This window comes from Trichoderma atroviride, chromosome 6, assembly GCF_020647795.1.
Source record: "Trichoderma atroviride chromosome 6, complete sequence".
NCBI lineage: Eukaryota > Fungi > Ascomycota > Sordariomycetes > Hypocreales > Hypocreaceae > Trichoderma > Trichoderma atroviride.
This window is the reverse complement of record NC_089405.1, coordinates 2330472-2357626: the sequence shown is the minus strand read 5'-3', so window position 1 is coordinate 2357626 and position 27155 is coordinate 2330472. Positions and strand designations below refer to the sequence as shown.

Genomic DNA, 27155 nt, shown 5'->3' with positions numbered 1-27155 from the left:
ATTCCTTTGGGAGCCTGGATACAAAGTAGAAAACAAAACTCCTGGGAATGGCATCCAAGACCTGCAGTCGAGTGATTGGACCAGGCCGCGCAGATCAAACAGCCCCAGAAACATCTTGCGACTCCATACAATAAAGCACATATTTCGCCAGTTTTCTTGTCTAGCGCTCTTTAGCGCCCCTGACGTACTTGACGCATCAACCAGCAGCAAAAAGCGGGCCGATCTGAAGCTCCCAAGACAGCAGCTTCGCACGTGTCGCAGCGGCGGCTTCTCACAGGCCTGTTGCAGATTCATCTCATTCCGGTGCCTGGAGCCTGCGTATCCAAGACATTCCGTCCAGCAGCCGATAGGGCTTGAATGCACGCATTGTCGCCGGCCGGACGTGCATTTACATGTCGCCCCTGCGCCAGGCGAGACCTCTTGTGCATTGGATGCTGGCGAACCCTGTCCGGCTTTAGGCCTCGCAGCGCAGCACCATGAAGTTTGCAAAGGAGCTCGAGCGCGAGGCAGTTCCTGGTAAGGATCCGGCTCCTTTCTTGTTGTTTGCATTGCCATTGTCGTTTGTTTTCCTTGTCCTTGTCCTTGTCATTTTTGTTCGTTGTCTGTACCGCCTCGGCTTGTACAAACCAACGTCTTTCAACCGCTGACTTTTTTCGGGTTCAACCACACAGAGTGGCGAATCAAGTACCTCAACTACAAAGCAGGGAAAAAATACGTCAAGGCCATCTCCTCAGCTGTTCAGAGAACCTCGGGCTCTACTCCTCTAACTCGAAGCTCGAATCGTCGCACGCCTACCTTCTATTCAATTGTAGATCCTAACTCGGAGTCCCCCACTTTTGGAGTCCAGGGCGATGCTCCTACAAGCTCAAGATGGCATGGGCAACCGAAATCGACGCCGGTGAACATTGCAAAGCAGGCAGAGGATGAGGCTCTAAATAGCGATGGCAACAGCTTGCAGTATGGCAGCTTCGTGCCAACTCCTGCCGAACAATCGCGGCCGTTGTCTCGTGATCACCAGACTGACGACCAACATGACGGCCAGAACAATAACCAAAATGGTGCCAACGACCACAACGACGACAATGAATTTGAGTTACCTGAGCCGGCAATTTATACGACATCGTCATCTCCGGGCACCAGACAGTCGTTCAGCCCCGTTAAGAAGTCTACTCGTTTCAACTTTCGCAGATCAAATTCGTCTGTTCCGCTCAACTCTGGAAATCTCCCACCGCTAGGGTCAGCCAACCACCATGAAGAGCAGCTTCGCCGGATCTTTTCCAACGCAAAAGACTCTGGTCGAATTACGGGGCTTCCGCGACAAAGCCTCGATCTTGTCCGAGAGCGAGAGCAGCAGTTTTACCAGTTCATGGACTCGGAACTAGAAAAGGTGGAGACTTTTTATCAGAAGAATGAAGACCGAGCTGGGCAGCGATTGATGATGCTGCGAGAACAACTTCATGAAATGCGCAACCGGCGTATACAAGAAATCGCCAACGAAGAGAGTAATCGATCATTCTCCGGGCTGTCCACTCAAAAACTCCAAGAAGGCAACCCCGACAAGTCCAGTGGTTGGGTGCATCCCCTCAAGAACAAGATCTTCCCACCAGGACCAAACTCCAAGAGTTTCCAGGACATGCCTCAAACACCTCACATGGCGGCAGGAGGAAGATCGCATGATGGCCGCATGGACTATGTGCGGCGGCCAGAAAACCACGAGGTTGCGTATCGAACAGCGAAGCGGAAACTAAAGCTTGCAATGCAAGAGTTCTATCGCAGCTTGGAACTTCTCAAATCATACGCCATGCTTAACCGCACTGCCTTTCGAAAGCTCAACAAGAAGTTTGACAAGGCCGTCAATGCTCGGCCTCCGATGCGCTACATGAACGAAAAGGTCAACAAAGCTTGGTTTGTCAATAGCGATGTCCTGGAGGGCCACATCAAGGCTGTAGAGGATCTCTACGCGCGATATTTCGAGCGCGGGAACCAGAAGCTTGCGGTTGGCAAGCTGCGCAAACTGCATAGGAAACCCAAGGACGAGTCAGGGAGCTCGTTTGTCAACGGGATCCTCATTGGTACGGGGGCTGTCTTTACCATCCAGGGCCTCGTTTACGGTTCTGAGCTACTCCATCACGACGATCTAACAATTCGCACCCAAACGAGCTACCTGTTACAAATATACGCCGGCTTTTTCCTGATGCTCATGCTCTTTTCCTTGTTCTGCATCAACTGTAGCATTTGGCTACGAAATAAGGTCAATTATCAATTCATCTTTGAATTTGACCACCGAAGTATGCTCGATTGGCGTCAACTGGCAGAATTTCCATCCTTCTTCCTCCTACTTCTTGGAGTCATCATGTGGGCGAATTTCAGCAGATACGGAGACGATTCCATGTATCTCTATTACCCTGTTGCTCTGATCGGCCTCAGCATCGTCATCATTCTACTTCCCTTCCCTGTCCTTTCTTACAAGAGCCGTAGGTGGTTTGCATATTCACATGTTAGTAGCCCCTCAGTTCCCAATGAAGTGTCTCACCCAGCAATGCTAACCGCACGATAGTGGCGTCTCCTTTTGTCCGGGCTATACCCTGTAGAATTTCGCGATTTCTTTCTTGGAGATATGTACTGTTCCCTGACCTATTCAATGGCGGTAAGTTGACAACCTTCTCTGGTAATATCATGGAGCAACCAATATCTGACTAGTGGCTGCGATAGAACGTGGAGCTATTCTTCTGTTTGTATGCCCACCACTGGGAGAACCCTGGCCAATGCAACTCGACAAGTTCTCGCCTGCTCGGTTTCTTCACAACTTTGCCGGCCATATGGCGCTTTCTCCAGTGTATTCGGCGTTACAGAGACACACGCAACGTTTTCCCGCATCTGGTAAATTGTGGAAAATATGCTGCAACGATATTATCCTACGTTTGTCTATCTCTCTATCGCGTTCACCAAACTCATTCAAACCTTGCTTTATTTGTCACCTTTTCAACCATCAATGGTGTATATACTAGTGAGCTGCTCTCTTTGCTTCCCTCTTTACGTCTGCGTACTGACTTAACAATTCAAGGCATCTGGGATCTATTCATGGACTTTTCCCTACTTCAGCCTCAAAGTAGGCACACCGCCCTTCGAGACATTCTAGCTCTGAAGCACCGCTGGATCTACTACGTAATCATGGTCATCGATCCTATATTGCGCTTTGCATGGATCTTCTACGCCATATTCACGCACGACCTCCAGCATTCAACCATTGTATCATTCATGGTTAGCTTCGCCGAGGTCTTCCGTCGAGGCATCTGGTCTCTTCTCCGTGTGGAAAACGAGCACTGCGCCAACGTAGCTCAGTACAAGGCCTCGCGTGACGTTCCTCTCCCCTATCATATCGAACCCCTGATGGAGCGCGCCAGCACCGAGTCCAGCCCTGCGATACAACCCCAAGGCTTGCCACAGCCGCCTCAGCCGCAACCGGCAGAGCACCCCAGCCTCTACGACTCTGCAAGCTCCACTGCCGTTGCTGGTCCTCCCAGTGGCGGCCTTGCCCAGCGCCGCACCGACCTTCCTTCACCTGGCATCACCCGAAGCTTCTCCAAAGTGCTGGCGGAGGCGCATAAACAAGATTTCGAGAAGAAGCGGAGGCCCGTCAATGAGGGTAGCGATCTGACTGTAGTAGCTAGCCAGAGCGACGATTTCGACGACGACGATGACGACGACGATGATGACGACTCAGCTACTTTGCCAGACTTGCCGCCCCAGGGTGGTGAGAACGCGGCCTAATTCTAAGCATTTCTTTTCTTCTCTCTCTTTCTTTTCTTTTTTTAAGACTGAAGACAATTGTTTCATGTCTGATTGTTCTCGTCTTGGCGCTGCATAGCATGCCTGGATGAATGAATGTGATATATGACAGCATTATAACAACTTAGCTACGCGAGCGAATAGCAAGAGGAGTTGCGCTTTCTACTTGGAGGGGATTACATGTTGTGAACGATGATACGATTTGAGCTAGCTCATTTTTGTGGTAATTTAGACTGGAATTGTGAAGAAACAAAAATTGGCGACATGAGAAAGGAATATTGTGCATGGTGGCTAGTATGGCAAAGGAAGCAAAATCTGGGATTGGAGGAGAATCAATGCATAGCATGTAAATAAGTACGCATAATCAAAATTGCAATAGGAGGGGGGGGGGTGAGAAGAAGATGGAAGAGAATTTATTTCATGGCCATTCAATCACATTGCAAGCCAATCATTTTATAAAAAAAATCATCTATTCGCTATTACGTTTGTCATTTCATGACATGCAAAGTCTAGTTCTCCATCCATCTACTTGATCTCTCATCCATTACATCCCACTGTCAACAAGATCGCCCTATATATATATATGCTATTAATCCATCCCATCTATTCCCTCAAAGCACTTCACTCCCATTCACCATCAACCTGTTCCCAAAAGTCAAGGAAGCCCTTGAAGAACTGCACTCCCAAGCCAGGATCCAAAGAACCAGTCGTAGCACGGATGGAATGCATGCTCAGCTGCGGCAGACCCGCATCAGCAGCACGCACACCCATAGCGCTCGATAGCATAGGGCCAACAGTGCCACCGCTGCGCGAATCGTTGCGGATCTGGAAGTCCTGCAGCTTGGCACCGCAGAGATTGGCGACGCGGTGCATGATGGCGGATGAGACGGCATCGGTGGTCATGTGGCCGTTGCTGTCGCCGCAGACAACCAGGCCGACGTTGAGCTTGGGGATGTGCTCAGGCATGTAGTTGCCAATGAAGTTGGGGTGGCCAGCGTGGGAGACGTCGGCAGACAAGAGGAAGGATTTGGCAAAAGTCTGACCTATGACGCCAGGGCCGTAGGAGTTGGGGCTGAGAGCCTCAACGGCGCGTTCAACAGTGGAAGGGAGGAAGTTGCCGCGAGCACCCTGTCTTAACAGAGAACCGATTTCTTCGTCGTCGAACAGGGCCACCAGCTTGATGTAACTATCGTCATCGGACTCCGTAGTGTGCAAGAGACCCATGAGAGCAGACCACGAGCACAGCTTGTCGTCAATTCGTCCCGCAGTAATAAGCTCCTTGTCCAGGCCAAAGACAGATGCAGGCTGAGAGTCGAAAAGCTCGAGCTCCCAGTTGACAATGGAGTCGTACGACGTGATGCCGAGCTGCTTGGAGATGAGCTTGACCAGCTTGGGCGGCTGGGTGTTGACAAAGGAGCCAGCAGAGCCCAGAATCTCCATGTCAGCACCATTGGAGCTTTCCAGCCCAATAACGGGGACAGCCTGCGTCTCCGGGTTGTTCTGGCCCATCATGCCAACGCCAAAGTGCGGCGCCAGCGTGGGGATCTTGGCAATAGGCCAGTCCAGCTCGACAAGCTTGCTGGTGGTCTTGCCCGTCTTCTCGTCGCGCACAATGACTCGGCCACCGATGCTCAGGTCTCGATCCCACCAGGTCTGGTTCAGGGCGCCGGCATAGGGGGCGACGCCGAGCTGGACGTAGCCAGCAGTGTTGGGCTTGGTGCTGACGGGCTTGAGTCGGGCGGTGAGGGCGTCGATGTGGCCGGCGATCATGCCGACGCCGTTGCCAGGCTTGTAGGCCTTGCCAACGGCGAATGCGATGATGGAGCTGCCATTGCGCGTGACCCAGTACTTGCCGCCGGGCTGGATCTTGTTGGCCCAGGAATCGCGCGCCGGAAGCTATAGGGCTGTCAGCGTTTGTCAAACTTTGAGTGAGTCACCGGGCGCAAATACCTCTTCGTATCCAGAATCATTCAGCTTCGACTTGAAGTAGTCAACGGCGTGGAAGACGGTCGGGTTCTCGCGCAAGAAGTCGAGGAAGGGATTCGTAAAGGCTTCAGGCTTGAGGTCCCTCACGGCGCAAAGTCGGCACTTGCTCTCCTCGTCGATGTGCCAGTTCACCTGCCGAATCTCGCTGGGCGACAGCTTGGTGATGCACTTGATGCAGGCGCGGTTATCGACAGTCGGACGGCCGTTCATATCTGCGAGGACAGAGGAAGCAAGAGCTTTGACTGGGGCGTTTGGCGCTGGGATCCGCGCGGTAGCAGCAGTTGATGAACTGGCAACAGAAGAGACAGAAGTGGTTGAGTAGGCGGAAGCTTGTTGTCGGAGAGACAGAGAAGAGGGAACGCGGCGAGTCATGGTTGCGACGAGGGTGCCGAGGAGAGTTTGAAGAAAGGGATGCGCTTTAAAGGACGATGCAGGAGGCTGGTTCGGGAGCAGATCGCAGGGAGGAGTTGCGCATGCGCGGCTTACTGTCCGGCTTACGGAGCAAAGCGCTCAGCTCCCCGGATCGAGGCGCAGCACAGAAGCTGGGGTAGCACCATCGCTATCGCTATCAAGATAAGCCCAGGACCTTTTGAAGACGCTAAAGGGCGCCGTCGCTTGCCGCGGGAAGCCACTGAGGGGCACTGGAATTGGGGCATCTGTAGCGGATAAGGCGCCATGGAGGAGCTCAGTGCTAGTAAAACAACAAGCGGGTTAGTATCTCGAAACATTCATAGATGGAATATCATAGCAAAAGTATATAAAGTCAAGCCAAAATAGATTATCAAGGAAGGATATGAACGTACATCATGCCCATTTTAAGATTCTTCCTTTGGCTGCTCGACATAACTGTCGCGAGGGCAAATGACCTGCCGATATAACCGTCACATACCGCATACCTGTGTCTTGCTTTTCGCCCAAAGAAAAGTTTGGTCAACGTCACAAGTCTAACCGTACAGAATCAGCCCTATTGGTATTTGTTCGCCCATCAATGTCTATAAAAATGCTAGCACACCCGTTCCAAGTGAGACGCTTCTCATATCGTCTCATAGCACCCCACAGCTTTTACGAGGCAGCTTCTACGCAGAGCTACGACATGACTTTGTCCGTCACAGATTCTTCGCCGGTTGTGATAAGTCAAGTTTGTCGCCGGTCAGAAGCTGAATGTTGGATCATCAAGATGGAGTTTTGTAGTTCCGTCTTTGAATTGATTGAATCGAATCAGATTGTACAACTTGGCATGCGTAGGTATATGCAATGGCTCTTGTATCCTAAATTTAAGAGACATAACAGCTGTATTAGTCTATTGGAGGAATGCCAGCGTTTCGCGTCCAGCAGTTTCTCTACCATTATTTCTGTGAAAGCACACATACAATTAGAAGTTTACACACTTGCTACATTCCGAAAATAAAATCTGATGAACGAATGTATATGCAGAAGCAAGGATATGGGACTCAGCTGGCAACCGAGGCGAATCCAGGTCCTGCATCCTTCACGGGTATTTTATGGAGTGCATGCAACAGCATCGCTCTGCTTGCACGTAATTGGAGCTCCAAGGATCTGGCAGCATTTTTCTTAACCGTCTTTGGGACCCTTGCAAACCTAGATGTCCAAAATGGGAAATAATACCATCATAAGCGTTCAGCTTATACCCAAGATGCCAATTAAAGGCACAGAAAAGTATACTTGATTGCGGCCAATAGGTAGTCACTCTAAGGAAGATGGAAATCTAACAAAAGTGTATATGTATATTATAAGGTATTACTATATAGATTAAGAATTACTTTATACGCCTTCGGATCCAGGCAATTCAGTACTGTAACACCATTATATCCGTCGCTTCCAATGCCGTTAACAAAGCTCGATCAATCAGGTCAAATTTTCGCTGCTACTCAATGCAAAAAAGAAGAAGAAGCAAACATTTATGGGCCGTACTGGCTCCAGTTGATGGAGGCAACATCGGCGTAGCACTCAGACTGGAGGGCAAACTCGTGGCTGGCGTAGGATCCAGCAGGGAGAGCCTCAAGAGGAGCACACTCCGGGACGAGGCGGACGGGAGCACAGCCCTCAGGGAGGTTCTTGGCGACCTGGCCGTCGGAGCCGACGGTGGTGGCGGCCTGCTCGACGACGAGGAACTTCTGGCCCTGGTAGTACTGGAGGGCGTTGTTGCAGATGACAAAGGTCTCGGGCTCGAGGAACAGGAAGCCCTCGGGGAACTGGGAGATCTGCACGCCGGGAGTGCCAGCGCCGCCGTTGATGTAGGCGGAGGAGACGGAGTCGGAGTCGGCGTTCTTGCTCAGGGAGAGGCCGAAGGGAGTCAAGGGCGTGGCCTCGTCGGTGATGGTGGTGGCGCTGCTGAAGCGGAACTCAGAGGCGGTGCCGTTCTGGTAGAAGACGTTGGACACGTCCTTGGAGCCAACGCCGGCCACGTTGAGGCCAGCGCCGACGTGGATGCTGTTGACGTACAGGCCCTGGACGGAGGGCTTGAGGTCGAGGGCCTTGTCGGTGACGTTGACGACCAGGCGGAAGCCTTGGGACTGCTGGTGAGCAGGGTAGTTGGGCACGACGTTGGCGGGAGCGGCAACAGCGGCGGTGGCAAGGCCAAGGATAGCAGCAGAGAAGAACATCTTGAAAGAAGTTGTTGGTGGTGTTGTTGTTGGTGGTGGTGTTGTTGTGGAAGTGTTGATTGATTGGCTTGATGTGATTGTCGAGGCTGTTGGATGAGGAGGAGATTCTGGACCAGAGAATGGCGCTGCTGCCCAGTTATATATTCAGAAGGCCGTCTCCACGATCGTCAGATGTCATCCAGCCAGCGGATCTTCCGAGACCAGCAGGCATGGGAGAGGGGCAGAAACAAAGAAGCACGGACAAAGCAGCATGCCTGAGCTGGCATCGCTACTCACCCGCCGCGCTCACCTTCCCCCGCCATAAACGGTCCCCCCCAGTAGCCCCAAAGCACAGCGCCATCGCCTGCTAAAGGCCGTTGGCCTTTACTGCTTTAGGGGAGCAGGCCTTCCCAAACGGCCCCTAGCCAGCAGTAGCACGGGGGGCTAAGAATGCCGACGTGACGCCACATCTTGATGATCGGCAATAGGCCCTTGGCAGCGTCATCAGCTCGTATTGCGCTGTGCATTGACGATGGCGGTATTTGGCAGCCATTGATTACATTTGCTCGGGCATCGCATCTGGTGCAATTACTCCTTTACGATTATTCCATTTGCCCAGTCTGGTAGTGCTTTAGAGGTCAAACGCGTTGTTCCAGAATGATCTGATGGCATCTGCGTAGCTTCATGCACGCGTACCGACTTACATGAGCGCCAGATCTTAGTAGCAGCTAATAAAGTTTGCCCTTATTTTAGCCTGTTAGTTTCGAGTCAGTCGAGTCCAGTCCAGCCTGTAATTACTCCGTAATAGTGGTGTTATTGCTGCTCCAGAGTATAGGCCTAGATGTTAGGTATACCTTGAGCAAATCTCGTGACTGGGTACATACCTAGTCGACAGCTCTAGCTTGGAGAGCTCCAAGGTGGAATATCCTCGTTAGCCTTTGGCCCTTTTTCCTAAAACACCACAAGATCGTCCATCACCTTCCGTGCTTCCCTTGTCTAATTTTAGACGACGACCTATGATTCCACTTGCTCATTACTGCATTACTCGGCCGAAAGCTACGACTACTCTACGTGCTCCTTTCTTCTCTTCTCTTATTCCACTGTGCCTCTTTGATCTCATCTTCTCGTATTTGCCGGCCTCTTGTCGTTGTACGAAACCCCCAAATCGACATGATTCCATGCAATCATCAGGAGTTGACGGTGGATCAATGCAGATGAGACGGGCTTTTCTCCCGGAGTTTTCTTCGAGGACCACTGCCAATGATTATTTTCCCACCTGCCTAGACTCCTTGATACCCACTGCAAAGGAAAAAAAGGGAGTTTCGTAGAGGCCTCGGAGATGCAAGACGTGCGTTGTATGTCTTTCCTATACTGCTCTACACTTTATGCTGACCTGCCGTTGACGTCGCTAGTCACGTTTCAAACGAACAGAGGTTATGTGGGAAATGGCCAGGGATTATCGTCACATCACACGGCCAGCCCGATCGGTTTTCCAGAAGACAAATGTTAGTGGCAGTGTGTAACACGGAGAGAGTCCAGCGACTAGTATTTTGTTTTGATGGGCGAAACCCAGCCACAGTTCACATTTCCACGATTGCTTTCCCAAATTAGCAGAGGTCGTCATGCGAAGGATCCGGGAAGCTGTGCCGAGACTATGCTGGAGAGCTGCATGTAAGTCCATGACTTTTGACATCCGTCGGCTCTCGCTTGGACCAGCAACAAACAGATTAGGCACTTTCTTCGATTACCATAAGCGGCAGTATCATTTCGGTATGGCTACCGAATTCGTCATAGTACACGTCTACAGAAAAGATACTCCTTTGCCACGTTTCACATACAGCACAGCAGAGCACAGCACAGCACAATCATGTTCTCCTGAAAGCTCCACATTCAGCCCTGACGGCTGCTACGCTGCACCTACTTGTACGTAGCAGCAGCACGTATATGCAGCGTCATATGCAGACCTATCTCCCAATATTGTCCGAGTAGCCTATCGGGATCTCTATCTCGGCCTCATCTCACCCTGCATTGCCGGGCAAAAAAAGCCGGTCTGCGCCACTCATCGGGAGATGGACAAGTAGAAACTGACTAGATTTCAGCGGCCCGTGCTTCTTCATTGCTGGCATATTCGCCTGCCGCGATCTTCGGGAGAAGATAGAAGAGCCATAGAATACGAGGCACTAGGAGAGGGCTTTCGGACGATATCCCTGTCGCCCGGCTTGTGGGCGACGGGTCTAAGCGGCCGACGATTCCCCCTTGGTAAGTGTTGAGTAATTGTGTCCCTGAGCACTGCATCGTGAATCGTGATGGCAAATGGCAGCTGAGGTTTGCTGCAAGCAACACTGCGATAGTGGCCGTGCACACCGCTGTTTCTATCCCTTACATACTCTCAGCAAGCGAGTACGAAGTAGCTGTAAACTTATAGTGCTCCATTTGGAATACGGAATACTCTTTTTAGATATATTTCTCTCTCTATTTCAAGACGTAGCTGGTTAGTCAGCGGAAGATGGTGGTTCAGTACCTCTAGGGAGTCGAAAGAAGTCGAACCTTGCACTCAAGTATCCTTCACAGCGTCAAAGCACCCACTGATCAGCAGCCTTTTAGCCGCGTTCCATATTGTAATTCTCGGATATCGATGCCACAGCATACTAGTCATCTACGAGGGCTAAATTGAAGGTTGTAGGAGTTGTACAGGGTAATACTATAGGTTGAACGCAAGCTTACATGTAGCTTCCGCCAACCTTCTAGAACTGGCATTTGCACTAGTGGTAGATCGATCTCCTGTAAGCCTTTTGTGCATTTCCAACAAAGGACTTTGCATCTCCTTTCTACACTTCAGGTATTCCAGTTGCTGATCACGGTGATCAAATACCGTTTCAAGAGCTTGGTATCAATAGCAATCATCTCAATTACAGCTACGGCAGAGTGGTTTCGGAGATTAGGGCCTGGGCTGCAGGTCGACAAGCATTCCGTACCCGCTTGCAAGCTATGATCTGCCACAGAGCTGGGCTTTACATTATCAATCTTTGGATGCTGGCTGTAATATTATGTTTTTCTCTTGGCTTGAATTTCTCCATGCTGCATATTACATGTTCGCTGTAGCCTCACATATCCGCATTCGCCCGTTGAGTTGCTAGTATAGTCGCTTACATGAAATTAGAACTTTACACTTAGTACACGTACCTATCAACTGAGAAAACGCAGAGATATCTCTGACACAACCTACATACTTATTCTGCCGAGTGCATGCGCATAGCTACTCTCCTCTCTTCAGCCCAAATCTGAACCTCCTTTCTGCTGACCATGGGGAAACAATAAGTTGTCTCTGGTATAGGGTAAACCACAATATGCCGATACGAAGCCTACATGTTCATATAATCAGTCGGCCGCAATTACGACATCGTACCTTTAAAATTCGCCTGACAGCATCGCAGTGCGCATCATTTCCGAATAAGGACACTTTGTTCGAGCCGTTTCTCGTATCTTGTAGAGCACCACCAATTGTGATAATGAGGAGCCAAAAATTAGCGGTATGAATAATGCTGAGAAAGCATCTCCTGAATCTCTCGTTCCGACATCACATTCTCATCGACTTGTACAGTCTTCCAAGGCTTCATCTCATGTCCCGATCGAGTCATCCAGGGCTTAACCTCATGCCCTTGTCAAGCCATGCTGCTGTTTGGCAAAGCAACTTGGCAGAGTGTCACCTCTTGAACCTCTTTCATTTTCATCGAAACGAAATTGGGCTTTGCAGCACCAAAGGTCCTTTGGGCATTAGACACGAGCTCAATGTCGTCGAAAAGGAGGCTGTCACCGCTTCACTGCACCACGGTGGGATGAATGAGCCCAGAGCCTTGACACCGCCATGTCATTGAATGCAGCAACGTTGAGTTGACACGAGCTGATCGAATCTCAGTCTCAGTGTACCACATCAAGATACTGTATGCTGGTTCGTCCAAATGATCCAGACTTTCACTCTGCTCATGGCTGCTGTTTTGCCTGTGTCTGGTCTAGGTTGTCATGCCATAGGATACACCGTGTCTTCAGCAGCAAGCGCTCTATTGCCCCTCGATGTCGTTCCGACCGCCGCTCGATTCGGTTCCTCGACACAAACGTTGTATATCAACGGGAAAAATGAAGACGAAAAAACCCCCCGGTCGAATTTCGAGACCCAGATTCCAAGTCGTTGGTCCGACTCCAAAAGAGCATCACCTGCCACCGTGTCCAAACACGGTGTGAATGCCAGAGATCCGTGGGGGGAGGGCCTTCTGTGTGTAGCTTTCAGTCTCTTGAGATCCAATCAGCAACAGCTCCTCGTCGCAGCCTGTAACGCGTCATTTTTTGAGCGCTTGGAGAACGGCCTAGACCTGCAAATTTGGCCCGAAAGACCGACGGCCGCCGAGTATGACGAGCCAAAGGGATTCTCACTCGCTCGGACATGTCTCGCTAGGCAGAAGGGAGAGGGCATTCTCGCTTCAAAGTGCATGTTCCGTAGACACAGTCGACCTTGCTTTCTCTTGGTAATCTTCACATAATGGCCATTGGGCTTGCAAACCACGAAGCGGCAATTCTGCTTCCATTTGAGCGGCATACATGCCATCCATATCTGCCGAAGCCCAGCATGTCACGACGCGCTGCCATGTTCAAGTATAATCTCCAAACACTCACGGCTCGGCGGCATACGCAACGCCGAAGACTAACGGATGGGCGATATTCGGGGAAGTGGGACATTCGAGCTTACTAGGCACGTTAGTGGATAATGGCGCCTTCAGCACACGCGAGATTGCCGCTTATAAGAACCATGGCCTGCGGGGGGGGGCTTTTCGTAGGCCCGGTTGCGGGTGAGGAGGTTCGGAGATTCGGGGAGGGCATCACGGGTCTCCCGGCAAGCGGGGAAACACCCACGCTTTAGTACCTGCATGCCTTGAGTTTTCGATGGAACTAGAGAGGATTGGGTGTGACGTGGTGGCAGAGCAGAAAGTCGCCTACAGTTGAAACAGAAGCTCGTGCTGTTGTTGGTGCCCGCACGAGCAGAAGTGGGTGTGTTCATCAGCAGTGACACGGACTTGGAATAGGCCTAGATCTTCTTTCGTGACGGAAGTGGCAATGAATCGCTCGTTACGGAGCAAAGGAACAGATTTGGAAACAATTAAGCTTGGTACAGCACAGATTATGACATATGAAATGACTGAGAAGCCATCTTACAGAGTGCCTAATGCGTAGATGGTACACGCAGCTTACATGGTTGTATCAGTACATGGATTCACAGGTATCTACCAGTCAATTGGAGACCAATGTATGACCTTTTAGCCGTTCTTATACTCATCTTGAACACAGTGGTCGGCAATTACATGTAAACAAAACAGTCTTTATCCAATGTATCTCCATTCTATGAGAATGAGATTGATATTGCCAACAATGAACCAGCTATCTGCTGTAATCTATGATACGGCTCTACTAGATTGGACCAAGTATAAAAGTGTGTGTGTGGCAGCAATGAGATGAGCATGAATACCATATATTAGAAAGCTCTAAAGATATCAAAGAACAATAAAGTATTGGATGTGTTGTCTATGTGACTTGACGCCAAGTAGGTTGTAGTTCATATGCAGAGAGGTGATGTCTCATGGCAGCTTCTTGGTCGAGTATTATATGGCATCCACATCGGATAACCTTGAATACAGCTAAGCAAGTAGTTTAGAAGACGATTAGCTATAGAAAACGCAGAGTGCTGTTATAATGCCTAGTCTTGATCGAGCATGAGCCTTCTCATCTGTGATAAACCAGCTGTTGCACCAGGGACCTCAGATAGCCGCTATACGTCCCTACACATGCCAATCAACTACAGATTCAGAATACTGAGATGAAATAAGACGCATCTACATCATGTGAATCAAAATTTCCCATGCTGTGAAATTAACATTACCTAGTGGGCTTTGCTGTGGGTCTTTTTCGAACGACGGACGAGTATCCAGCCAGTCCTCTCTGGGCAGCGAGGTGAGGGCACGGTAGCGAGATCTTTCCAGAAGCAATCTAGTCGTACGATGACCAAATCGACTTGACGGTACGGAGTACAGGACCCGTTGATATCGATCCGCCCGTTCCTGCAGGAGATATGGGGAGAGACGAGGCGAGGAATATGCAATGTACATGCGGTCTGCGCTTCAGCTGAATGCATTCAGATCAGATCTAGCAAAATAGTACAGCAGGCTACAGACTATTCACTAGTATCGTTGATGATGTATTCATTTTGGAGACTTAATCATGAGAAGGTTGAGTCATGTGCTAGTTTGTGAACATGTGTATAAAACTTGATCTTAGTCCACTCAACGAACATCGTAGCAAGTATGTACGCACACCTACGATTAACTATTTATAATGCTATTAAATACAATGATATTAAAATGGATTATATTACATCTCGAGAAACTTTCAGTCTTGTCCAAACCACCAATAGCTGCGGAGCACCGAACGCTTGAGTCTTCTTACCCATTAGGGTAGGCAAGCCACGGCTCCCCAAGCTGCATGCACAAGTAACATGCATATCTTGGCAATCTCCCAGATGGGATTTTGGGGTAGCAAGCGCGCTTACCTCGCCATTGCCATGCATTCAATGCTACATACTGTGCTGCATCCTGTATTTAGGCGAGCTGCCGTTTCTTTTAGGTACATGTAGATGGACACATCAGGCTGGCTGGCAGCAATTTGGACGTCTTCAGCGGAGAGCCAAAAGAGCGGGGCCTGCCGGGGTGGGGATGTTTCTTCCCAATTTGGTCACAATTGCGGCAGAGCTTCTTACACGGTACGTGAGAAGCCAGAACCCCTCATCAGCAATGACAAGACATGGAGCAAAAGGGCTGCTTGATGGAGGGGGATGGCAACGGGAGAAAAGAGGAGGTCGAGCCAATTGCGTTGCATGCTGTTACGCTTAAGATGATGCAGTGCTCTTTTCTTACGTGCCCGCGCCAAAGCTAGCAGGCAATGGGTGTCTCGAGCTACAAGTACACACTGAACACTAAGCGTACCGCCGGCCTAAACTTTTGGGCTCCGTACCTTTATATCGGAGTTTTGTTAGTCAAACATGAAAGCTTGCAATTTACCCTCAGCAATTGGGAGAAATCACAAAGCTAGCAAAGCTGCCTCGCAGCTGGGGAAATTGCCTCAAAGCAGCGCTTGGCTTCGCTTAGGGGGATCTCAGCCTCAGAACGAAGAGGATTTGCGTTTTCCGTGGGTGCATTAGCGGAGTGCCATTGCATCTAGAGGCAGCAAAACACTGCAACTTCAACTGTAGCCACGGAGAGGGGCTAGGCATGCGATGCCGTCGTATTGCTGTTGTGTGCATCTTGTTTTGGAGTAGCAACTTGCATGCATGGCTGCCTGTACTCCACGCCCAACGATCAAAGTGTCATTGGGCCTGTACATGTGTACAGGCACGGACAGTATCATCACCAACCCCCCCCTTCAAGGCTCAACTCTGTCCTATTCTGTCAATTGATTACAAAAAAAAAGTGAATACCTTGTAGTCCAGGTATCGTTACATGTCTGCAGTACCAGCAGCCAACTTCGAACAAGGATCAGCCGCGATCAGCTTCTTCCCCGCTCTCTGCCGCTCCCCACATCTCCAACGCGGCCCCGAATCCCGAGATATGTACGGACCGGCCTCAAGCCTCGCGATGCCACCGCAACGACGCCTTCGGCTAGATTAACTGGAACCCGCTTCGACACCCTCTTTGTTCTGCCCAATTGCTTACTAGCAGTACTAGCTTCCCCCTTATTCATGCAGGCTTTTGTCTTTTTTATTTTTTTTTGGAGACTCTTCTCCAAGCCTCTCCCTCTCTCCCCAATGGCGGGATGCCGAGCCAGCTGCGAAGCCAGTCGTGGGTCCGGCGATTGGTTGCGCCCACCTCCATGGATGAGCAGCAGTGAGGAGAAGACGAGGCAAACTGTGGCCAGCGCGAGTGATTTGAATTACGTAGATGAGGGGCTTTTTCGCTGGGTTTGCTCATATTTTTTTTTCTCTCAATTTTCTACTGTATAGTAGTAGGCTGTAGTATGTGTCACGGCTACCGGTGGGACAAGGAGGAAAGCGAAAGAATGGGCACAGAAAGCGTAGGCTCTCGGAGCATAAATAACGGCCCTCTCGTTCCGAAATCGTCTTTGATGCTACTCTGCCTCTCTCACCACCAACAATCCTCCCCCTTCTACTCCAGATAAGCCCTGCAGGCCTAAAGAACAGCCGACCAAGCCTCAATTCAGCCGCCCGAGAGACGACAGGATCAGCCCATCGCTCTCCACCCTTGTTTCCGGCCTCTCCACCAACCCAACTCCTGCTCTTCTATATAAGAAGTCTTGCAAAGGACAAAGTTTCCTTTTCAATCCAATATCATCTTCTCTTTTTTTCTTTAAACAAGGAAAAATACAACAACCGCCAAAATGGTATCTTTCCGCCCCATCTCCCGCTCCATTTCTCTCGCCTCGCGAGCTTCCCTTTCTGCTTCTTCCGCTGCCCCCTCGATTGCCTGCCGCCAATTCTCCTCCCAAGCCGCAGCTGGCCTCACCACTGCCAAGCTGGGCTCTGCCATCAAGCCTCGAGTTCTGCCCTCGTCGATCCGCACGCTGACATCCGCCCGCGAAAAGGTCAAGGTTCTTCTCTGTCTCTACGATGGCGGCAAGCACGCCCAGGATGTAAGTTTTTAATCTCATTTCACCTAAAAACAAGTTTACTTGTACATCATCTTTTATCTCTTCTTTATGGACTCTGGTCACTGTCTTGACGACAACGAGCTGAGCTGGGAGCTTCTTGTCTCTGGGTCCCCGCCGCGTGTAATTCGGCCACAATTGTGGAGTCCGCAGATGCCACTACAATCTGGGGAAAAAACACCAAAAAAAAAAGACGGGGCCGTTTTTGCGCGCGCCGGGCTCAGACCATGCCCGATTTCTTCCAAGAAAATGCGGGGAGCCGGCTGCCGAAAGATGGGACTCCACGCCAAGCTCATGAAGATGATGATATACAAGTAAACACAGCTTCAGATGTAGAACAGCTTTGCTAATCAGACATGACCTCCAGGTCCCTGCTCTCCTCGGAACAACTGAGAACGAGCTCGGCATCCGCAAGTGGCTCGAGGACCAGGGCCACACTCTGGTCACCACCTCTGACAAGGAGGGCCCCAACTCCGTCTTTGAGAAGGAGCTCGTCGACGCCGAAGTCATCATCACCACTCCGTAGGTTCACAATCCACCTATTGTGAGAAAAAACTCAAAGGGCTAACAAACATGTCCAGCTTCCACCCCGGCTACCTGACCCCTGAGCGCCTCGCCAAGGCCAAGAACCTCAAGATCGCCATCACCGCCGGTATTGGCTCCGACCACGTCGACCTGCCCGCCGCCAACAAGACCAACGGCGGCATCACCGTCGCCGAGGTCACCGGCTCCAACGTCGTCTCCGTCGCCGAGCACGTCGTCATGACCATCCTCGTGCTGCTGCGCAACTTTGTCCCCGCCCACGAGCAGGTCGCCAAGGGCAACTGGGACGTCGCCGCCGTCGCCAAGCAGGAGTACGACCTCGAGGGCAAGGTTGTCGGCACCGTCGCCGTCGGCCGCATTGGTGAGCGTGTGCTGCGCCGCCTCAAGCCCTTTGGCTGCAAGGAGCTGCTGTACTTTGACTACCAGCCCCTGAGCGCCGACAAGGAGGCCGAGATTGGCTGCCGCCGCGTCGACAGCCTCGAGGAGATGCTCGCCCAGTGCGACGTCGTCACCATCAACTGCCCGCTGCACGAGAAGACCCAGGGCCTGTTCAACAAGGAGCTCATCTCCAAGATGAAGCCCGGCTCCTACCTCGTCAACACCGCCCGTGGCGCCATCGTCGTCAAGGAGGACGTCGCCGCCGCCCTCAAGTCCGGCCACCTCGCCGGCTACGGAGGTGACGTCTGGTTCCCCCAGCCCGCTCCCGCCGACCACCCGCTCCGCACCGCCGTCAACCCCTTCGGCTTCGGCAACGCCATGACCCCCCCACATGTCCGGAACCTCCCTGGACGCCCAGAAGCGCTACGCCGACGGCACAAAGGCCATCCTCGAGAGCTACCTGACCGGCAAGCACGACTACCGCCCCGAGGACCTGATCGTCTACGGTGGTGACTGGGCTACCAAGTCTTACGGCCAGCGTGACAAGGTCAACAAGCAGTAAATTTCTTCTCTCTCTCATGAACAAGGAGAAACGAGTTGAATAAAAAAGGAGCTTGATGATGAAATACCGACACACACACACACACATACAACACACACAAACAAAAATAATGTCATAAAACAACTATAAAATACGGCTCATGGATATGATGACTCTGAATAACTACAATGTATAACTCTTGCATATCTAGCTACTAGCAATACATCTTTTTTTATTTTTTCACTTGACATGGTCCTCTAGTATGAAGTGAGACTTGTAGTATAATCCACATCCTGCTTAACACCCTATCTAGAGTTCACACTTATATAAGCTTGAATCCTGTACATGAGCCCATTATCTATTCTGTCACAAACGGCACATTGAAATCACCAGCATAGATGGAGTAAATAAAATCAAAAGGCCGTTATACATTAGATTCGCCAAAGTATTTGGTTTTGATTGACGTATCTCGATCTGATATACGCGCACGTTCTAATGATGTACAACATAATAGGCACACCATAAACATCACAGTGATAATGCTAGCATAAACAAAAGTAGCAGAAAATCAAAAGGCCTTTATTCATTACATGTGTATAAAAAATGCGTCTCTTCGTTTGTCTCTTTTTCTTTGCCCACCGCCATGCGTTACCTTCATTCTATCCCATTTCTCAGTCATACAAATCATACCCCCCTCTGCTGGCGCCATATAAGCAAAAAAATCGCCCTTTCCTCCCAAGCCATCAAAAAAGCCAATTAGAAGAAGAGAAAACAAAAGGCAGCATTAATAAGTAGTACCATGTGTAAAACCACCCTACGCGAATCCCATCATTAGAAAACAAGAGCATTTCTTTTTCCCTTTTCTACTTTTTTTTCAATCATCTCCAGAACCGCCACCAAGGCTTCTCTCCATCGCCGACATCGCCACTTCTTCGCGTAATCGACCTATCTCTCCCCCCTTATCCGCCAGTAATACACGGGTATACCTGCCATGACAAACGCCACCACAATCAGCGTCTGCAGGGGCTTCGCAAACACAGCTCTGCTCAGCAAAAAGAGACTGACGCAGCAAAAGATAATGGGCGTGGCGATCCACGTCTTATAGGGTCGCTCCAGGTGCGGTTCCTTGACTCGCAGCACGATGAGGCCAAGAACAGTGACAAAATAAAATGTGTAGCCGGCTACGCCGTAAAATGTGACAAGTGTGCTGAACTCGCCTGCCATGCAATAACCACAGGTAAGCACGGCATTGAGGAGGAGGGCGTTGACGGGCGTGAAGAAGAGCCCAGTATCTTCGTCGCCAAAGCAGCTGCGGAACTTCTTGGAGACCCAGCTGCGAGAGCGCTGTGTCGACAGGCCGTGGTCGTTTTGGCCGCCACTGGTACCGAAACCCAAGCGCCCAAAGAGATCGGGGATGTAGCCTTCCTTGCCGGCAACGTAAATGAGGCGGCTGGCTGTAAAAGTAGATGAGTTGAGAGCGCCAAAGCAGCTTGCGCTGACAATGAGGGCGAAAATGAGAGCGCCTGCGGGTCCAAAGACTTTGGATCCAAACATGACGGCAACGGTGTTTGAAGCGTTGATTGAAGCCAAGGGGAGAACGAGAAAGTAGGACACGTTGGCAAGGACGTAAGAAAGGATAACCAAAGGCATAGCCGAGTGAATGACGCGAGGAAGATCCCTGGAGGGATTGCGAAATTCGCCCACCACGTAGTTTGTCTGGAAAAGCCCATGTTAGAAGATGTCTCTCTCAGCTGCACTCGGGGAAGAGCATTTGCGCGCTCAACTTACGTTATCCCATCCGTCATAAGCCCAAAGTCCAGCATACAGAGCAATCGCCCAGTTTGACGGATCTGACGACGTCCCCTCGAACCAATCGTTCGTTTTCCACTCGGTGCTCGCCTCCCCCTTGTATGAATAGCCCGTGATGGCCACCACAATGCCAATCACGGTAACGGCAATCAGGGCCACAAACTTGAGAAACATGAGAACGTCATTGACTCGGGTGCCCACCCTCGTGGACACGCAGTTGAGAAACGTCACGATAAAGATTCCCACCAGCGCAACGGCCTTGTTTATCCACGGATTGATCGTCTCGGCCTCGGCGCCAATAATGGCCCTGACGAAATACTCGCCCATGATGATGGCGATGATGGCAGCACTCCCGGGCTTGAGCACCAGCAGGGCCACCCACGAAAAGAGGAACCCAGAGAGCTCGTTGAACGTTTTGGCAAGATAGACTTGGGAACCGCCGTTGAGGGGAATTGCGCCTCCCAGCTCGGCATACGAGGCGCCGCCCGTCCAAGCGAGAATGCCCGCCACCACCCACACGATGAGAGCCGCGCCAGGGGATCCGAGCTTCGAGCTCACCTGGCTGGGCGACGAGAAGATGCCAGACCCGATAATCAGCCCGATGATCAGGGACAGCCCGTTCAGAAACGTCAGCGTCTTGAGCTTCTCCAGCGATCCCCCGCCCAGCCCGCCGTTCGGCCCCCCTGCAGACGTCGGCGCGCCAATGGGTGCGTATCCGCCAGCGCCAGCGGTCGAGCTCAGCGGGAACAGGTTGCCCGCAAAGTCAAACGCCGACGACACAGAGTACGAGCGGCCCAGCCTGCCCCCCGCCGCCGGGTTGTTGTCGTTCAAGGGGTCCTCTTCCTCCACCATGGACAGGCGCCGCGAGGACGAGATGCTGGGGCGCGAAGACACTTCCGAGGCGGCGCCATCGTGGGCGACGCTGGAGCTGGCCAGCGAAGCGAGCTCGAGGGAGTCTCGAGACTGCGACTGGAAGGGCATTGCCACCGGACTTTTGTGTTTTTGCCTCCTCTCTTCTCTGTCTTGTCCTTGCTTAGTTCCTCCTCGGCTACGAGTCCCTTCCCCTCTCCAAGCAGAGATGGCAGCCCCGTATTATTCTAGGTATCTTCTTTCGACCGGCGAATCAGCAGAAATAGCCCATATCGTTGAGGATCTGAATTCCGAAACAAAGGGATGAGAATGTCGTCGAGTACTTTCGCGCGAGAAATTGAAAATCGCAGGATTCCGAGAGTCGTCGGTAGATGTGCGTTTGGTAACAAAAACTCGGCCCGCGCGCGCCTCGAAATTAGCAAGTCAAGAGGAAAAGCCAAAGAAGGAAGAGAGAGAAAAAAAGAGTCGTAAAGGCTTCGTAAACGGGCGTTTCAATAAAAGGAGAGAAGACAAGAATTAAATGCTAGAATCTGTTAAAAAGGATCCCCCTGAATTAAAATAATTTGGCCCTAGAAAACAAGAGAAAGAGTCGGTGGACCAGGAAAGACGGCACTTTTTAGATCAATAGAGAAGAAATGCAAGGCACGCGCACTGCCACTTTAGAAGATCGAAGCCATTGGGGAAATCCATCCCCCCCCTGCCCGCTCTAATTGGGGCCCTCCCTAGTCATAGATTTGCATCAATGCGTTTAAGCTTTGCGGCTTAGCGTTCTATTGTCGCTCTTCTCTTTGGTGCTCCAAAGCAACGCTCTCCTTGCTGACTAAGGCGGGTGAACCTACAATGCACTGTCGTTTGGCTTTCTGCCCTTTTCCATCTTACACGGAGAGAAAGCATTCGGCGGTTTGAACCAGCAATGGGCTCCGACGACTACAAGGCCATCGGCGGCGGCGGCGCGCTCAAGCTGAAAGGCGCAAAAGTCAGCAAGAAGAAGAAGAAGGCCGCCAAATCAGACCTGGAAAAGAACCTGTCCGGCGGCGACGAGAATGCGGCGCTTGTCAAAACGAAGGACGACGACGAAGACGCCCCCAAAGAGAAACGCGACAAGCAAAAGAGCTCCCGGGAAGAGAATCAGAGAAGAGAGGATGAGGATGAGAGGGAGGACGAGGACGAGGACCAGCCGGTTGTGGTAAAGACGGAATCAGAGCGACGGCACGAGGAAGCAAGGAAGAAGAGGGTAAGCAGACGAGAATTATAATCAATAGGAACAGATGGCTGACATCTTCGATTTTCCAAACAGCTTCTTCAGAGCGCGCAATCGTCCGGATCCCGACCCGAGTTGCTAAAGACACATAAAGAGCGAGTCGAGGAGTTGAATACATACTTGTCCCGGCTGAGCGAGCATCACGACATGCCAAAGATTGGACCGGGCTAAGCATCTACGTCCAGTGGTGGCGTGAGGAGGATTATACATGCATGGGATGGAGTTTGTGGTGTTTCTTGTCTTTGGGATAACTGATATTAACAATTATGACTGATATACCCTTTGAAAAATTGCCAAGGGCAGCCCAAATCTTACAAGAAATATTGGATAATTATTCAGAATGTGCAATCACTTTAGCACTACATTTTAAACAATGCCAGAGGAATTTTGACCTGATTTGCCTTGAATGTGCGGCTGCTTCTTTTGCGTGCTTGCTGTGCTATATATGCTGAAAATACAATTCAAATCCCCTTTTTAGTGCCAAAAATGATGTATGCTTTGCAGTTGCGCAGAGGGTCCCCGTCCCAGTCTATCAAGTTCGAGTGTGCCAAAAAGAAATCAAAAACAAGAAAACGAAAATATGCTGTTGCCCAATCTATGTATCCCGCCGAGTTGCGCTATGTATCAGAGAAGAAGGAGTGGTTAGGAAGTAGCCGTGAATGTCGTGATTACAAGGAATGAATAATACGCCGGTGCCAATTCCAGTAGCATGGATATGCTGATGCAGTTTGATAAGAGAGTGAAAACGGGAAAGCAAAAGGGAGTGAAAACCAAGGAATGCGTCTTGTTCTTTGTGGCTTATGCCAGCAGAACAGCTCCGACCAAAAGACCGATGGCAGCGGGCATCATCATCTCGCCACGAGGGTGAGACGCGGCGTTCTGAAGGTCAGGATTCTTTGAGCCGTCGGCATGGCTGGTGGGCAAGACGGCCACCCAGGAAGTGGAAGTGAGGGTAGTGGTGCCTCCATCGGGAAGTGTCCTGGTGAAGGTGTGGGCAACGGGAGCAGACGTGGTCTTGGAGCCCGATGTGATGGTTGATTGCGGAGTTTCGCTGGCCTCAGTCGAGGATGGGCCTTGGGTTACGGATTCTTCTGTTTGGAGAGTGTTAGCTAATTTGCCTAGATCACCCCTGAATGAATATTTGACTCGGGGAAAAAAAAGAACGGAAAAATAATTTTCTAGATCCAAGTAACAAGTCTCGAAGCACTTGCAACCCAGACTGTCGACGGCTGTTTTCACATCCAGTAAATGATCCATGACTACTACCAACGCTGAAACGCCCATCTCGACAATGTCAAAGCGACAGTGCGAAAATCTGACATACCAGTAGTGGTTTCTGCCGCCGTCGCCGAGTTCGGTGAGGTCGAGGTAGGAAAGGAAGAGGATGAAGAGGAAGGGGATGAAGAATCAAAGGTAGTTGTTGCCTCAGACGAGGCAACGGACGAAGTAATGCCTAACGACAACCTACCAGAAGAGGTGGTGGACGCCGGAGCAGTAGTGGGAGAGGAGGAAGCAGCCGTAGTGGTCTCTTCTTCCGTGGTGGACGTACCAGAGGTTGAAGAAGCAGAAGAAGTAGTCGAAGCAGGGGCCGAGCTTGGGGTGCTGGAGGGTGCTGCGGTGGTGGATTGTTCCGAAGCAGTGGTTGATTCTGCGGTGGTGGACGCAGGAGCAGAGGACGAAGACGAATCTGCGGTAGTGGACTCGGCAGTAGAGCTAGACGAGTCGCCTATTTGATGCCACAGTTAGTTATGATGATCAAAGCCTCCGAGACATAAAAGTACAACTTACTTGAACTAGTTTCAGAAGCAGTGGTCGATTCAGCGCTGCTAGCAGTTGAAGATTGTACGTCCGTTGATGACTGCACAGCTGTGCTCGAGGGAGCCGTGCTGGTCGGAGCAGCCGTAGTAGAGTTGCTGTTGCTCGGTCCATTGTCCTGTCTCTTGGCAATCTGAACGATGGCCGAGGCCACAGAAGGATCCCTCTCGCTAATGGCATCGATGGCATCCTTATCAGTGGCAAACACTCCATGCTGATATCTCTCAGGGAGATAGGCATGGAGCAGCCGGTGAAGCAGATCAGGAGAGGCCTTCTGAAGTGCCTCGGCGAGCTCCCCATTGGAGCTGTGAGCCTTGGCCAAGTCCATATTGGAGTTGTCGCTGTGTCTCTGGCAGTTCATCAAGCTCGGCCGGGCAGTGGCAACGCCCAAGCCGAGGACGAAGCCCATGACGATGACGAGCAGCGCCCGCCTAAAGTAAATCATCTTGTTGCTCCTGGTCTTGGTCTTCAACGCAAGTGGCGAATAGTCCTGGTATCCGGTCTGCTTCTCTCCTTGGGTGCTCTTGAGTAGTCCAGCCTCTAGGTGGCCATCACCGTCGGTGTAACCGGTGGGAGCCATGAGTGCGGAAGATGTAGGTAGATATAAGGTATATCCAGAAGACACGAGAGAGGGGCAGGTGTCAAACAAAGCGTGGTCGATATGCAAGCCTCGTGTGCTGCAGTCAACGGGCAGGGCAGGGGTGTCTTGAAGTTTACGAGACTCGACGAAAACGAGACGCACGCCACCTCCGGCAGGACGAGCGGAGAGGTTTTGGGGATTTTGGGTTCAACTATGCTGGACCCGGAAGGTCTAGCAAGAGAGAAGGTCTGAGTGATAGCGGGTCCTCGTTCGTGCTGATTGAAGAATTGGCCTCGTGCTGGGGCAAAGTCTGGGGCTGCCGGGCAAAAGAGAGCTGCAGGTCAAGCTTTTAGTCTCCGCCAGATAGGTTTGCTGTCAAGAAGCCACGGGGGATAGCCGGTCGACCAACGAGAGCGGCGAGAACAGCAAAGTGTCGGATGCAGGTGAAGGAGAGAAGAGAAAGGGCTGTCGACGAAGAAAAGTATAAGTTTGGGGGCTGGTGGAGAGGCCGCGGGCTTGCATAAGTCACGTCGGCCGGCCGTTGTGAAGACAGATAAGAAGAGCTGGTATCGTGTCGTGTCGTCAGTCCCGATCTGGTGCGACCTTGGCGCAAGACAAGGCCCTGCTCTGCTGCTCGTCTCGTCTCTTGTCTGCGTCCGCCTCACTGCCTCACTGCCTCTCTCTCTGCCGTGTCTGCTGCTATCCACGGATACGAGACGCTCTCGACCCCAGTCTTGCAGGCCCGGGCTCTCGGCCCAGCCCACTCGCTGCTTCAGCTGCCAAGGGAAACGCGGCATCATTGACAGCTCATCGAGCCTGCGACAAGGACCAGGTCCGTTGAAGCACTGGCTTATCCGTGCGTCATTCTTAGCGGCCGGAGCAGCGCGCTTGCGGGCCTTGGAGGCTGGGATGGCGGAGTCGTGATGGCAGCATCTCGAGAGGGAAGCCGTCTGGAGGCTGTGACTGGCTGCAGCTCGGATAGCCACTGGCGGCGGCTTGCATCGTTGACGCTCTGGAGGGCTGCAGCAGCCCACTAGGCCGCCACAGGGGCTCTGGAGGCTCCAGTTGCGTACAGCAGATGCGCCTGTCGAGGCTCAGGCTCCCAGAGCTCTGTGGCAGCTATACCGGAGCTATGGATTGCCGGACGCCTTGGCGCCAGTAGGAGCTTACAGGGCTGGGCGTAGCGCTGCGGTACCCAGGGAGCAGCTCGGGAGTCGATGCAGGGAGATGAAGGAGAAACAAGTACCTTGATGGAAGATGTAAAAGGGAAAAATTATCTAGTACCTTAATTCTATTATCTAACACTCTAGGTAGCTAGTGTAGGTATTGTAGATTACATATCTAGGTATGTACTGTACTTATTACTGCCACCTCAAAGTACGGCTTATATGACAATCAAATACTTGATATGTAGATTGACTGCCTTGTTCGGCAACAGCTGGGGGGCCGGGAATTTCCCAAAATGAACAATTGATGAAATAAATTGAAACCCAAACCCGATCGATTGGCAGCGCAGCATGCCAGCACAGAACAGGCGTTACGCCACGCCGTCCCCTGGTTCCTTGATTTAACCTTTGGAAACTCTGGCTTTGGTTGTGAGGTTTTGTCTAAGCTTATGAACTTCACTAGCATGCCCAACCAGCACGACTCAATCTACATACGTACCTGTGTAATCCCTAACATCAAGGAGACGCTCGGCGATAGCAGAGGAGAATTAGGTAAGACGAAAAGAAGATAGAGAGGATGACTAGCACCTAGCACGCAAGCAGAGCTTGAATCCTTCTTGTGTGCTATTATTAGGCACGCATGGCTACATATCTGGATCTGACGTTGCTTCAACGCAGGGCTGTTTCACGAACCAAGCCGTATGCCATCCTCTTGTCTGAGACATGCATGTACGGCAACGCTTTAAACGCTACATGTCTATGAAGGTTATCCATGCTTCGATAATCCCAGGTAGTGCTACCACCGACAGAATCCACTTGCCGACAAGAGTCGCCACCCAAACACACATGTTTAGGCGATTGGAGGAAACGCATTGGGTGTTGCCATTCACTGACAAGGAATAAACAGGCTGGCTGCTTGATATCTGTCCATGGGCGCCGAACCGGTCAACTTGACCACCTCATGACTTCATGTTTACTCTTGCAATTCATGCTCCTCGCTTGAGCATCTCCATCCAGCACGTCGACCTCGGCATTGCTGGTTGCGCGAATACACGCACTCTTCGCATCCTTTTGTCGGGCCTCTGTTTTCGTATCCCCATTTAGCAGTGCTCGT

The 27155-nt window shown here is 51.3% G+C and overlaps 9 protein-coding genes across 11 annotated transcripts; 4 read left to right on the top strand and 5 right to left on the bottom strand.

Moving 5' to 3' along the window:
• Positions 1-266: 266 nt before the first annotated feature.
• On the top strand, positions 267-4163 carry TrAtP1_011373 (uncharacterized protein). Of its 2 annotated transcripts, XM_014084543.2 has the most exons (5): positions 267-516; positions 672-2497; positions 2558-2647; positions 2713-3007; positions 3065-4163. In XM_014084543.2, exons 1-5 carry the CDS (start codon positions 477-479, stop codon positions 3769-3771), a joined length of 2958 nt encoding a protein of 985 aa, XP_013940018.2. In that variant the 5' UTR covers positions 267-476; the 3' UTR covers positions 3772-4163. The 2 variants fall into 2 exon arrangements, with proteins under 2 accessions (XP_013940018.2, XP_065971184.1); XM_066115086.1 differs by having other exon boundaries at positions 267-2497.
• An 81-nt stretch (positions 4164-4244) lies between these two features.
• Positions 4245-6235, bottom strand: TrAtP1_011372 (uncharacterized protein). Its single transcript, XM_014084542.2, has 2 exons — positions 5740-6235; positions 4245-5685 (listed from the first exon to the last, which is right to left on the bottom strand). Exons 1-2 carry the CDS (start codon positions 6145-6147, stop codon positions 4411-4413), a joined length of 1683 nt encoding a protein of 560 aa, XP_013940017.2. The 5' UTR covers positions 6148-6235; the 3' UTR covers positions 4245-4410.
• A 50-nt stretch (positions 6236-6285) lies between these two features.
• TrAtP1_011371 (uncharacterized protein) lies at positions 6286-6589 on the bottom strand (the record flags this gene model as incomplete). The annotated part of the gene is made up of 2 exons (XM_066115085.1): positions 6286-6466; positions 6579-6589. The coding sequence occupies 2 exons, from the start codon at positions 6587-6589 to the stop codon at positions 6286-6288; spliced, it is 192 nt and encodes a 63-aa protein (XP_065971183.1).
• Positions 6590-7501: 912 nt separating this feature from the next.
• TrAtP1_011370 (uncharacterized protein) lies at positions 7502-8631 on the bottom strand. The gene has a single exon (XM_014084541.2). It carries the CDS (start codon positions 8397-8399, stop codon positions 7695-7697), a length of 705 nt encoding a protein of 234 aa, XP_013940016.1. The 5' UTR covers positions 8400-8631; the 3' UTR covers positions 7502-7694.
• Positions 8632-12337: 3706 nt separating this feature from the next.
• TrAtP1_011369 (uncharacterized protein) lies at positions 12338-12913 on the top strand (the record flags this gene model as incomplete). The annotated part of the gene is made up of 1 exon (XM_066115084.1): positions 12338-12913. The coding sequence occupies one exon, from the start codon at positions 12338-12340 to the stop codon at positions 12911-12913; it is 576 nt and encodes a 191-aa protein (XP_065971182.1).
• Positions 12914-16559: 3646 nt separating this feature from the next.
• On the top strand, positions 16560-18783 carry TrAtP1_011368 (uncharacterized protein). The gene is made up of 3 exons (XM_066115083.1): positions 16560-17063; positions 17446-17600; positions 17660-18783. Exons 1-3 carry the CDS (start codon positions 16812-16814, stop codon positions 18510-18512), a joined length of 1260 nt encoding a protein of 419 aa, XP_065971181.1. The 5' UTR covers positions 16560-16811; the 3' UTR covers positions 18513-18783.
• A 318-nt stretch (positions 18784-19101) lies between these two features.
• On the bottom strand, positions 19102-21910 carry TrAtP1_011367 (uncharacterized protein). Its single transcript, XM_014084539.2, has 2 exons — positions 20329-21910; positions 19102-20256 (listed from the first exon to the last, which is right to left on the bottom strand). Exons 1-2 carry the CDS (start codon positions 21328-21330, stop codon positions 19486-19488), a joined length of 1773 nt encoding a protein of 590 aa, XP_013940014.2. The 5' UTR covers positions 21331-21910; the 3' UTR covers positions 19102-19485.
• Positions 21911-22021: 111 nt separating this feature from the next.
• TrAtP1_011366 (uncharacterized protein) lies at positions 22022-22875 on the top strand. The gene is made up of 2 exons (XM_014084538.3): positions 22022-22453; positions 22517-22875. The coding sequence occupies exons 1-2, from the start codon at positions 22133-22135 to the stop codon at positions 22649-22651; spliced, it is 456 nt and encodes a 151-aa protein (XP_013940013.1). The 5' UTR covers positions 22022-22132; the 3' UTR covers positions 22652-22875.
• TrAtP1_011365 (uncharacterized protein) lies at positions 22853-25344 on the bottom strand. 2 transcript variants are annotated; one of them, XM_066115081.1, is made up of 3 exons: positions 24269-25344; positions 24030-24206; positions 22853-23571 (listed from the first exon to the last, which is right to left on the bottom strand). In XM_066115081.1, the coding sequence occupies exons 1-3, from the start codon at positions 24873-24875 to the stop codon at positions 23279-23281; spliced, it is 1077 nt and encodes a 358-aa protein (XP_065971179.1). In that variant the 5' UTR covers positions 24876-25344; the 3' UTR covers positions 22853-23278. The 2 variants fall into 2 exon arrangements, with proteins under 2 accessions (XP_065971179.1, XP_065971180.1); XM_066115082.1 differs by having other exon boundaries at positions 22853-24206.
• Positions 25345-27155: the final 1811 nt, after the last annotated feature.

Excerpts from the sequence above, each read along its gene's own strand:
- TrAtP1_011373 (XM_014084543.2), top strand. The coding sequence starts at position 477 with ATGAAGTTTGCAAAGGAGCTCGAGCGCGAGGCAGTTCCTG. Across the intron at positions 517-671 it reads CGAGCGCGAGGCAGTTCCTG|AGTGGCGAATCAAGTACCTC; the intron begins GTAAGGATCCGG and ends TCAACCACACAG. Across the intron at positions 2,498-2,557 it reads GGTGGTTTGCATATTCACAT|TGGCGTCTCCTTTTGTCCGG; the intron begins GTTAGTAGCCCC and ends ACCGCACGATAG.
- TrAtP1_011372 (XM_014084542.2), bottom strand. The coding sequence starts at position 6,147 with ATGACTCGCCGCGTTCCCTCTTCTCTGTCTCTCCGACAACAAGCTTCC. Across the intron at positions 5,686-5,739 it reads ATGATTCTGGATACGAAGAG|CTTCCGGCGCGCGATTCCTG; the intron begins GTATTTGCGCCC and ends ACAGCCCTATAG.
- TrAtP1_011370 (XM_014084541.2), bottom strand. The coding sequence starts at position 8,399 with ATGTTCTTCTCTGCTGCTATCCTTGGCCTTGCCACCGCCGCTGTTGCC.
- TrAtP1_011368 (XM_066115083.1), top strand. The coding sequence starts at position 16,812 with ATGGTATCTTTCCGCCCCATCTCCCGCTCCATTTCTCTCGCCTCGCGA. Across the intron at positions 17,064-17,445 it reads GCGGCAAGCACGCCCAGGAT|GTCCCTGCTCTCCTCGGAAC; the intron begins GTAAGTTTTTAA and ends CATGACCTCCAG. Across the intron at positions 17,601-17,659 it reads GAAGTCATCATCACCACTCC|CTTCCACCCCGGCTACCTGA; the intron begins GTAGGTTCACAA and ends AAACATGTCCAG.
- TrAtP1_011367 (XM_014084539.2), bottom strand. The coding sequence starts at position 21,330 with ATGCCCTTCCAGTCGCAGTCTCGAGACTCCCTCGAGCTCGCTTCGCTG. Across the intron at positions 20,257-20,328 it reads CTTATGACGGATGGGATAAC|ACAAACTACGTGGTGGGCGA; the intron begins GTAAGTTGAGCG and ends GGGCTTTTCCAG.
- TrAtP1_011366 (XM_014084538.3), top strand. The coding sequence starts at position 22,133 with ATGGGCTCCGACGACTACAAGGCCATCGGCGGCGGCGGCGCGCTCAAG. Across the intron at positions 22,454-22,516 it reads AGGAAGCAAGGAAGAAGAGG|CTTCTTCAGAGCGCGCAATC; the intron begins GTAAGCAGACGA and ends TTTTCCAAACAG.
- TrAtP1_011365 (XM_066115081.1), bottom strand. The coding sequence starts at position 24,875 with ATGGCTCCCACCGGTTACACCGACGGTGATGGCCACCTAGAGGCTGGA. Across the intron at positions 24,207-24,268 it reads TGCTTCTGAAACTAGTTCAA|GCGACTCGTCTAGCTCTACT; the intron begins GTAAGTTGTACT and ends GGCATCAAATAG. Across the intron at positions 23,572-24,029 it reads TTCTGCTTCTTCAACCTCTG|AAGAATCCGTAACCCAAGGC; the intron begins GTACGTCCACCA and ends CTCTCCAAACAG.